This window comes from Rhizopus microsporus (genome assembly GCF_002708625.1).
Source record: "Rhizopus microsporus ATCC 52813 unplaced genomic scaffold scaffold_32, whole genome shotgun sequence".
NCBI classification, from domain to species: domain Eukaryota; kingdom Fungi; phylum Mucoromycota; class Mucoromycetes; order Mucorales; family Rhizopodaceae; genus Rhizopus; species Rhizopus microsporus.
This window is the reverse complement of record NW_019671947.1, coordinates 82,537-93,437: the sequence shown is the minus strand read 5'-3', so window position 1 is coordinate 93,437 and position 10,901 is coordinate 82,537. Positions and strand designations below refer to the sequence as shown.

The 10,901-nt window shown below is 37.8% G+C and overlaps 2 protein-coding genes across 2 annotated transcripts; one reads left to right on the top strand and one right to left on the bottom strand.

Moving 5' to 3' along the window:
* Nucleotides 1-4,399: 4,399 nt before the first annotated feature.
* RHIMIDRAFT_249106 (clathrin adaptor, mu subunit) lies at nucleotides 4,400-5,933 on the bottom strand (the record flags this gene model as incomplete). Its single annotated transcript, XM_023610584.1, has 6 exons — nucleotides 4,400-4,405; nucleotides 4,453-4,684; nucleotides 4,735-5,100; nucleotides 5,149-5,500; nucleotides 5,550-5,812; nucleotides 5,860-5,933. The coding sequence occupies 6 exons, from the start codon at nucleotides 5,931-5,933 to the stop codon at nucleotides 4,400-4,402; spliced, it is 1,293 nt and encodes a 430-aa protein (XP_023461342.1).
* A 348-nt stretch (nucleotides 5,934-6,281) lies between these two features.
* RHIMIDRAFT_249105 (ARM repeat-containing protein) lies at nucleotides 6,282-10,341 on the top strand (the record flags this gene model as incomplete). Its single annotated transcript, XM_023610583.1, has 13 exons — nucleotides 6,282-6,345; nucleotides 6,397-6,605; nucleotides 6,657-7,043; nucleotides 7,097-7,803; nucleotides 7,850-8,135; nucleotides 8,187-8,252; nucleotides 8,308-8,886; nucleotides 8,947-9,076; nucleotides 9,132-9,289; nucleotides 9,342-9,828; nucleotides 9,885-9,973; nucleotides 10,028-10,169; nucleotides 10,226-10,341. The coding sequence occupies 13 exons, from the start codon at nucleotides 6,282-6,284 to the stop codon at nucleotides 10,339-10,341; spliced, it is 3,420 nt and encodes a 1,139-aa protein (XP_023461341.1).
* Nucleotides 10,342-10,901: the final 560 nt, after the last annotated feature.

The window sequence follows — 10,901 nt, the reverse complement described above, 5'->3', positions numbered from 1 at the left end:
ACATAAGCAACACCTTCAACAGTAATGGATGTTTCTGCAATATTAGTAGCCAAGATCACCTTACGAGCTCCCTCAGGAGTTGGCTCAAAAATACGTGCTTGCATTTCAGATGGCAAGTTGGCATAGATGGGACATACGATCAACTCTGATATTTTACTACCAAGCGCCTTGCATGCCTGTGTCAGTCCTTCGTGCGCTGCTTCAATTTCATCTTGTCCCTATAGAAATAGTGAGCATTGGTCCTCTGCAGTTGGTTTATCAAGCTTACTGTTAAAAAGACCAGAATGTCACCTCTTCCTTGAGTAACGTGAATGGTCAGTACCTGAGTAATGGCAGCACGTAAATAGTTTGCTTCTGGTGCCTTTGTATAGTAGATCTCGACTGGATAAGGGCGGCCAGGGATGTTGAAGATAGGTGCATCGTCAAAAAATTCTGAAAACTTTTGGGCATTCATTGTGGCACTAGAAATCAAGAGTTTGAGATCAGGTCGGAAACGGGCAATATCTTTGATCAGCCCAAAGAGGATATCAGTCGACAGTGTTCGTTCGTGGGCTTCATCAATAATCATACAACTGTAGGATGCCAGGTCAGGCTCGGTCATGAACTCACGAAGGAGCATACCATCTGTCATATATTTCACTACAGTCCTCTCTGATGTGCAATCTTCAAATCGAATACTGTATCCTACTTCTTGTCCCAAGTGTACACCCATCTCCTCTGCTACACGAGCAGCAACACTCATGGCTGCCACACGACGAGGCTGTGTACAGCCAATCTTCATACCGTTTTTAGTATAACCTGCTTCATAGAGGTACTGTGGTAATTGTGTCGTCTTGCCAGAACCTGTTTCACCAACGATAATCAAGACTTGATAGTCATTGATGGCCTGTATCAGTTCATCACGGTACTGGTATATAGGAAGTGACTTTCTAATTTCCTCAATAGACTTTGCCCTTCGCTCTGCTTCATCAATACGAGCCATCAGTTCTGCATCCTTTGGATCAGGCTCATTCAGTTTAGCAGACAAGACAAAATCAATCTTTTGATCCTCGTCAAACACATAATCATACTCATCTTCTTCTTCTTGTCTAACTTTTACGGATGATTTCTGAATCTGACTCTTTTCCCATGTTTCTTGTTCTGTCTCAAACTTTTCTTCATCCTTATATCGCTGATACAATGCTTCCTCCTTTTTCTTTCGGTCAATTTTTCCTTTCTCAGTGATATAATCTTCGGGCAACATATATCCATCTTGCTTGGTATCGATCTGCATACGTGCCTTCGCCAATCGCAGCACTTCCTTCTTGTATTCTAAATCCCTAATTTCTCTCTTTGTCATCTTTTGACCACTGAAAAAGCGTTCTTCGTCTTCAATTTCTTTTTCCAACAACAACAGCTGTTGCTGCTCACGAAGTTTAAGATATTTTTGATTTGAGAGCACACGGAGCTCAGGTAAGGCCTGTTGACGTGCTTCTTTATCATCTGCCAAGTTACGTCGCTTAAATGCCTCACTACCTTCTTTAGCAGATCTATCTTCTACCACTTTCTTTGTCTTTTGTTTATCTTTTTCTTTAATTCGCTGAGCAAGTTCATCACGTTCCCGAAGATCCTTTAATCGCTCAATTTCTGCTCTTGTTTCCTCATCCATATCATCATTTTCTTCCTTCTCGCCTTTTTCGTCTATATGATCTAGATACACAGTTGAGCAATTCATTTTTTAAACATTATTGCTGAATTACCTCGTTTACGTCGTTCGGTCGTTTTCACTTCGGTATCATCATCGCTCAAATCATCTTGCTTTCTCTTTTTTCGCAGTTTCTTTTCCTTTTTTCGAATCTCACGATCGTCATCTTCTTCGTGTTCGTCTTCGTTCATCAACAGTTGAAATTGTTCATTTGCTTTTCTTAATTTAGCTTGTTCTTTGGCTTCCTTCTTCTTGGCTTGTTTCTCTGCGATCGTTGTAGCTGCGGTACGTGATTGTTTTCGTGGAACTCGATTGAACAATTCTGAACAAAAACGTTGTGTAGAATCGTCATTGGGTGCTCCTGCTTGAACAAGGCTATGTGCCAAGTCTTGTGATGAACGTACTTTTTGAGCTATTTTTGTGTATATATAGTTAGGCTTGAGAAATGGATGAAAAATGCTACAAACTCACCTGTGGCAATAATGAAGTCTACCATGGTTGATTCAGACATGCCAAACAACTATCAAGCATATATTAGAAAAATAAGGAAAAATAAACAAAGGTGTTTACCTTCATTGAGTTGTCGGAAACCCATGAGCGTAAATCCATTTTATTAAATTAATAAAGAAAAAAAAAAGCAAAAATGTCAATGTTTTCAGCAAGTAATGTTGCTGCCAATCAAATTCAATTTCGCATTTAGATACTTGGTATTTTTTTTTTTTTTTTGACGTTTCTGTTTTCTATGGAAATGCTTATCAGAATGAGTTATTATTAAGACGATCGCTACTCATACTGATTACTTGAAAAATGAAGTCTCCCAGTGAGGCTTTTCTTACTTGCCCAATATTGATAGAAAAATTAAAAGATGGAGATATCCGTTCGGGAGGAGGCAAACACAGAACTGGGTTATGTTTGCTATGCGATCCAGAATAAGGCTATATTTTTTAATCTAAAGTATACAAGTGTATCAGTTGCAGCGAAGAGATGGATTAAGCAATAAAATGTATTTTTTAAGAGCTGTAACAGATTAGGCCGTAAGCGTATCCTGACCGACGAACATCCATCAGCTGCTGTCAATTTGATTGATGCTAGTCATTCTGTTACTGTTGTTGAAGTGGCAGAGCATTTATTGAAACGATTCAATGATATTGAAGTTTCCCATAAGTACCTTTTATAACTTTATGAGAAGTGAATGCAACCTTTTTTCGAAAAAAGGAGATTTCCATTCAATCGAAAGAAACAGTGCAACAAAGATTGAACAGCGGTACGATTGGGTTTGTAAATGAGAATATACAATAAACTTCTTGATAAATCTGCTTTTTATATTAAGATGAAATGGCTTGGTTCAAGAAATGTATACGCACTATTGCTACGCGGTCTACAACGAGAACGAACGCAGTACCTATATTAGGCGCTACCTCTACTGTAGGTTTGGTTTCAGTTGATACAAGGAAACCAAGACCTTACAAAAAGAGAAAGGCTGCAAGATGTATAAGCTCAGCTTCTTAAAATTGACACTGAATGAAATGGACAAGCAACTGCATATGAAAACTCATTATATAGTCATGAACAATACACCCATTCACACGCATAAAAGCATTGAGAGGTATATTAAGCAACCAAGATACAAATATATGTATCTCCTTACTTACTCTCCTAAGCTCACCTTGTGGAACAAGTCTGTGCAGTGGCAAAGAGCAAATCTAAGCGCCGTAGATTTTTGCAAGAAGACACTATCAAAAGAATTACAAAAGTCTGCAACAAGTGCTAGGATAAATGTCGAAATAGAGAAGCCATCGAATGACTACGGACGACAGCAAAAGCCAATAATGCAGAGATAAGAATCAGGTAAGCAGCTATCAGATAATATGTCATCATTCTCAACAAACATCGTCTTTCTTCCATTTTAAAAAATGAAAGTTTTGTTTAATCTACTCTAATAACTTGAACTGGAACCGACGACATTTATTCTTACCTATTTTTATTTTTATTTTTTTCTATAAACTGTTATCATCTGTAAGTGATTTCGTACACATCAAGAATTGTGGGCTGTTGAAATACCAATGACCTATGGTGAACGACCTAAATAGCTACGAAAATAGACTATGTTTCTTCAATAGTGAATGAACAAGATCTTTATTTTCAAAATACATTAACTGAATAAAAATATGCACACTAAAAAAGTTTCTAGAACTGGTTTGATGGATGATCATGCTGATAGTTTTGACAAAAAGAAAATACAATGTATTTCCAAACATGAAGGGAAAAAAGAAGCAGAGTGCTCGATCTAATCTCCCAGCATGTCTCAAAAAAAAGCGAACAAAAGGTAAAGTGAGTACATTGTTAGTTTGATGCTCATACATTTGGTTTCGTTACAAGACTGAAACCTTTCATTAGACTCACTCTTGATAAAATTATGAAGATGGTCCAGTTTCATTATCTTCAATAGTCTTCTTCTTCAATATCCGCTTAGTGTGGAAGCACTCCATAAAAAATTCAGGCAGGTCGCTCAATGTTTTGTTCAGAATACACAATAATAATTCAAACACTTTGGAAAAGGAATTCCGCCAGTCATGCTCATCAGCACCATGGCCTTGTTCGCCTTTATAAAAAAAAATTGGCTGCTCATATTTTGGTTGAAAAAGAAAAGAAGCACAATCTCAGAAAGGTGTTATGCGTTTCTTTAAGCCCTTTTTTTTTTATTTTTTATAAAAATTAAAACTATGAGAGCATTAGTAAGACAAGTATATTCTTTAGATAACACTTACTCTAATCTGATAGGATCCAGCCTTTGTCATGTATCGAACCCATTTAACAGATTGGTATCCACTCTTTTCAAACACTTTCAAAAATCGAACAAGTAATCCCGAAGAAGTAAACATAAGGACTTGAAAGTCCATGGATATAGGCGGCCTTGACCAAACTCGTTTATGTGTTGTAGCTGATAATTCTGCTTCACCACTCAAAGTAAACTCTGCTTGACCTTGGAAACGAGGTATTCTATCAATTTATGTTTAATCTATTGTCTATGCATCTTTAGAGAAACTCACTTCCAGATAATGCAATTCTCAGCTGGGTTATATTTCGCTTTTCCACCTGCGCCTACTTTGACTTCTACTTTAGCAGAGTTCAATGGCGTCGGTATCTTGAGTACAACATTATTTGCATAAAGTTTAGGTGAGAAATTAGCCTTGACGTTGATATTATATTCCACTCGAGTCTTGCCAATTTCCGTCACGACAGGATGTACCTTGAATGGAAGATTCACATTTTCTGTTGTACGATATTTCATCAATTCAAACTCGCCATCAGGTGGTATAAAGCTAATGGTTCTATCTGTATCAAACTTGCCCAGTTTAACGCATTGATGGAATTGACAGTCATCAATTTCTACTGTATTTGTTCGTCGAGCGCCCCTAACCAATGATGCATAAGTTTCTGCACATAGTTTGAAATAAACTTACATATTTCTATTGACTGTATCTTTATCTAATACCAGCTTGTCATTTAATCCGAATTTACATTCAGGAGTGCCCGAAAGATAAGCTCTCATCAAAATCTGACCTGCGACATCAGCTCGTAAGATAGTACCAGTATTGCTGATCAACAGATTGACGCTTTCGATAACATCAATAAATGCTTCATTCTTTCTGTATTTGATATCATTTCGTCTCCATGAAATAGCTCCCGTTGCTTGAATCGTAATCCGACTCGAATCTTCAACCATTGCCTTTTCCGACTTTACTCCCTCTGTCGTGATGTACATCTTTAATGTATCTGTCTCACTGTTCTGAGGATATCCAAAATCAAGGATTTCTAAAGTAATATAAGTATGGAGTATACGCCCTCATGATCTAATGCTTACCATCCAAAAGTTCGTAGATCAACACAAAGTTATTTTTGACCGCTTCTTCATCAAACTTTCCAAAATAGCCTCGTCCGATATTGACAACACGATAACAAAACTCAAAGACAAGGGCAGCATTGGTATTCCATTTGGAGACAGCTACAATATACAAGTTTTCGTGACGGACATGAAAGAAGGTAGTAGAACCAATAGTGACAATGGGTGAACGTACGTCCGTGTTGGAAATGACCTGAATACGAAATATATCTGCCACTGAACGTCTGGATAATAAAGTTATTAAAAGAAGTAAACAAATTATCATTCTTACCTCAAGTCATGTCTATAAAGTCTCGAAATGAGCACTTCTCCTTTTTGATTGTAAATAAAAAAAGCACTAATCATGACAAAAAGAAAAAAAAAAAAGAAGTGATGAAGGGAAGGAAAGAGGGTCAAAAAATTAAGTTGTCCTCCTCTTTCCAGACTAACTTCCAAAAAAAGAAATTAAACCACTCCAGACGTACCTTCATTTATTAATCTCTTTTTCTCAGCCTAGTTTTGTCTAATATCATAGATTACATTATACGCTTATTCAACCCTCTTCCTCGCTTTATTCATCAATAGTTGTCCATTTTTATCAGACACACGCTCTTAGTCTCTTACTACAAGTGAATAAAGTGTAAAAAGCGGAGTCAAAGCAAAAATAACCCTTTACATATTTTTCAATAGTTGACTTTTTTTTTTTTTTAAACCATGGACGACACTAAAAAGAAATTAAGACAACTAAACAAACTTGCTTGGGAAAAAGAAAAAGGAGGTATGTGTGTGTTGTATGGACGAGGAGAGTAGTATCTTATTGTATGACCAGAGACACCCAAGAACTTGGACAGCAACATCAAAAAGAACACAGCATTCATCAAGAAATGTAAGACTTCCTTGGGTGCAGACATGAAGACTCAGTTACTGAATGACATCAACAAGTTGACACTCGAGAAATATATTTCAGAAATCGTTGGAAGTGTGTTGGAAGGTATGCTCAAGTGTAAAACAAGTGTCGATGTTTCTGCTTGCGTAGAGGTAAGAACAAGCTTTGATTGGAAATGGGGTTGATAATTAAAAACTCTTTAGGTCATTTCAGCTTTACACCAACGATTTCCTGATACCTTCACTTTGCTCTTGTCTGGTCAATTGAGCAAAAGCTTGCAACCACCCAACAAGCAATATTTGGCCACTCTCTCAGCTGAACAGCGAGAAAAGGAAGAATCAGCGCGTATCACAAAACAAAGAACCTACTTGAGAATCGCCTGTGAACTATGGCTCGTTGGCGTGCTGCGCTCGGTGAGTGATGGAAAGTCCGTTCTGGCAGCCAACATGAACGGAGTCGAGACACATCGTGATGGTGTTGCTGGGTTCGTCAATAACTCAACAAGCTCAACTGTCAGTCAAAGCTCATCAAAGGAATCTCAAAAGAAGAAGGATGAAGGAGGGTTCATATATAAAATCCTAAAGGATCTGGTAACTATACCTATCATCATTTACCGTAATTCATGATTAATATGTATGTCTAGCTGTCGAATGATACAGATCACCATGTCAACCTACCACTTGTTGCTTCCTTTTTAAAGAATTATGGTCAAACCATTCTAGGCATTGTCCCTCGTAAACAAAAGGCCGCAGCAGAACAGCACTCAGAATCTGTTACTGTCGATGTTGATCCTGAATCAGTTGTCACACCTGATATACACGCTCTCTTGATGTCCTTGATGCAGGATTATTACAAGACCATATCGACACATTTGACCAAGGTACACAAGGCGATCAAAAAAATGGAACGCCACAACAATGAAATCCTGTTTGCTCGAGGTGAGTTATCAGAGGAGAACAAGCAGCGATTCGAAAAAGCATCCAAGACCTATGAGAAACTATTGAGTCATACTCAAACATTGGCCGACGCCTTGAATGAGGAAATGCCTGATCTTCCAGAGAATGAAGCTGTGAACAAACCATCGTCCGGTATGGTATCCAGCAGTGGAAATGCATTTCAGCAAAATGGTGGTGAAAATGTTGGAGGTCAGGGAGTTTGGGAAGACGACGATGCCCGCAAGTTTTATGAGGATCTACCTGATCTCAGAATTCTTGTGCCTGATGTCTTTTTGGAAGATCAGCCTGCAAAAAAGAATGAAGATCAGGATAAGGAACAACAACAACCAGAGGAAGAAGAAATTGTAGAAAATAGCAATAACGACGACGTGGATCCATTGGAAGAAGCAATAGAGTAAGAAAGAATGATATGAAATTATAAAAACTAACTCTTAGTACAGAAATGTCGAGGATGCAGCGGGAGAAGAAGATAGTACGATGAAGCCAACCCAGGCTGCTCAGTTGGAAGGATTCTTTGCTCGTTTACCACAATGTGCTAACCGTGATTTGATTGACGCTGCTGTTGTTGATTTTTGCTACATGAATAACAAGAATGCCAGAAAGAAGCTAGTCAAGACACTTTTGAAAGTTCAAAGACAACGATTGGATCTTTTACCCTACTATTCTCGTTTTATTGCTATTTTAAATAACTATTTCCCAGATATTGGAGAAATGGTTATTACGGCAGTAAGTAATGATATTCTTAAAACAAAAAAGAAAGCTCACGGTGTGCATTAGTTGACATACGAATTTAAAGGCTTACAGCGAAGAAAGAATCAAGATTTGATTGAATCTCGAGTGAAGGTAAGAAGGATTTATACGTATTTGATATATATGCTCATACACATGCTCTCTCTAGAATATTCGTTTCTTATCTGAATTAACAAAATTCAGAGTGACGCCTCCTCACACCATATTCTATGCATTCAAAGTAGCTCTTGATGACTTTACAAGCCATAATATCGATATAGTATGTAATTTACTCGAATGCTGCGGTCGATTCTTGCTGAGATCACCTGATACGAGCGCACGTATGAGCAGCATGTTGGAAACCGTAATGAGAAAAAAAACTGTACAACATCTTGACAGCCGTTACTCCCTCATGGTTGAAAACGCGTACTATCAAGCGAATCCACCAGATAAGCCAGCGGTTCAGATTAAGGAAAGGACGCCCATGGAATTGTATATCCGTAAACTGATTCATGAAGACTTGTGCAAGAAATCACTGGATAAGGTATTAAAGCAACTACGTAAACTACACTGGGAAGATGTCAAGATCCGTCAGCTACTTGTTAGAATATTTCAAAAGATTTGGAAGATCAAGTTTAGCAATATTCATCTTATGGCAATTTTAGCAAGCGGATTGAACAGATATCATTCGGACTTTGGTGTACAGATTGTAGACGGTACTATAGAAGAAATACGTCTGGGTCTAGAGGTAAGTCATTCAGTGAGGGCTCCAGCGCACAGGATCTAATTTTTCTTTTTTGGTGAATAGCAAAACATCTTTAAGCATAATCAGAGACGAATCGCAGTTGTAAAGTATTTAGGAGAGTTATATAACTATCGTATGATTGAGTCACCCTTGATCTTTGACACACTTTATACGATTGTTACTTTTGGTCATGGTATATATTTAATCAATCTATATGCGTCTATTTGTACCCTAATTGGTTTATGTAGAATATGGAAGGCCAGCAAGAGAAAGATTCTGTCCGATTGATACACCTAATGACTTTTTCCGTATTCGTCTTTGTTGCACGCTGCTTGATACATGTGGCATGTGTTTTGACCGAGGAAGCTCGAAAAAGAAACTTGATAACTTTTTGGTATTCTTTCAGGTAAAAACTTTCTTGCACGGATTAAAAACAGGAACCTTATATGACATATTAGATGTATGTGCTCAGTAAGTCTAAACCTCCGATGGATATTGACTTTATGATTTCGGATACATTCGAAATGCTTCGACCACAACTGACGATCATTCCTACCTACGAACAAGCCAACGAAGCAGTAGATCGTATGCTGTTGGAACAATTGAAGAGCATTCAAGGCACAGATAAAGTACAGGAGGATGGATTTGACGAAAGTGGAGAAGGATCGGATACCTCGAGTGTAGAAGATGAAGATGAGGAAACAAACCGATTAGACGAAGAAGATGAGGAAGGACAGGATGAACCTCAGAATGCCCCAGCGGAGACGGATGAGGATGACGTGGTTGTACTAAAGAAGAAGCAAGAGCAGATATCAAGAGAAGATGAAGAAGATTTCGAAAGAGAGTTTAACAAGATGATGACAGATAGTATTGAATCACGTAAATTTGAAAAGAAGACGGCAATGTTGGATGTACCTATTCCTATGAACCTGAGAGGCTCACTTGGTAAGTACACAATGATTTTGTGCATCATCTGAACCCTGACCATGTGTCATCTATAGATCGTCGTACAACCGTCAGAGAAAATGAAAAGCCCGAAACGGGAAAGATGGCATTTACCTTGTTGACAAAGAAAGGAAATCGCCAACAGGTAAATATGCATGAAATGGAAGCATGTGGCTTTGCTAATGCGAATACTTTATAGACCAAGATTATGGAAATTCCTTCTGATTCTGTCTTGGCAGTGAGCACACGTTCAAAACAAGAAGCAGAACGTGAAGAACAAAAGCAGTTGAAACAGCTGGTGTTGAATTATGAAGAAAGAGAAGAAGCAGCTGCGAGACAAGGTAAAAAAAAAAAATATAGAGTCATAGTATGCATGTACTGATTTTTTATTTACTAGCGGCTGTGGATGAACGTAATAGGATAAAGGGAACCACTCGTGGAAAGAAGGTGCTCTATGTAGCAGGCGGAGGAAGTTTAGCAGGTGGAGGATCTACAGGCAAGTCTAATTGGTAACCCTACATAAAGCAAGCAACTTTTTTTTTCTTGATGCAAAGGTAATAACTCAAGGCGTGCAAAAGTAATCGAGACTAATACAATGTTCATAGTGACACTTTCAAGCGTGTGTTCCACTATTTGAAATCATCAGTCTTTTGGGAAACAATAATCCAATTGGGCACAAGTGGCATTTGTTTGAAGAAAGGCTATTGTCGATCATTTCTCTTTTTTTTATTTTTCTTTTCTTACTTTTTGCACACTGCTTCTTATATGTTTGCGTATATGTGTCTGTGTGCCTGCAGCATTCATTAGACTCACATATGACTACAAATATATTTAAAACTTATACATTATATATAATAAATATGTAGCTAGTTTTAGTTTCCTATTGGTGTAAGTTTGTATTACCTTTCTTATTGTGTGTATATTCTGTATAAGGAGCAAATTGAATTAAACATGAGTAGAACAAGATGTTCTTGTATGGCAATGATTGTAACCAATGTAGGCACTTTAGCAAACCATATTACTTGGAAGGAGGTCATACTAACATTTGGCGAACGTTGCACTAGATCAGATTT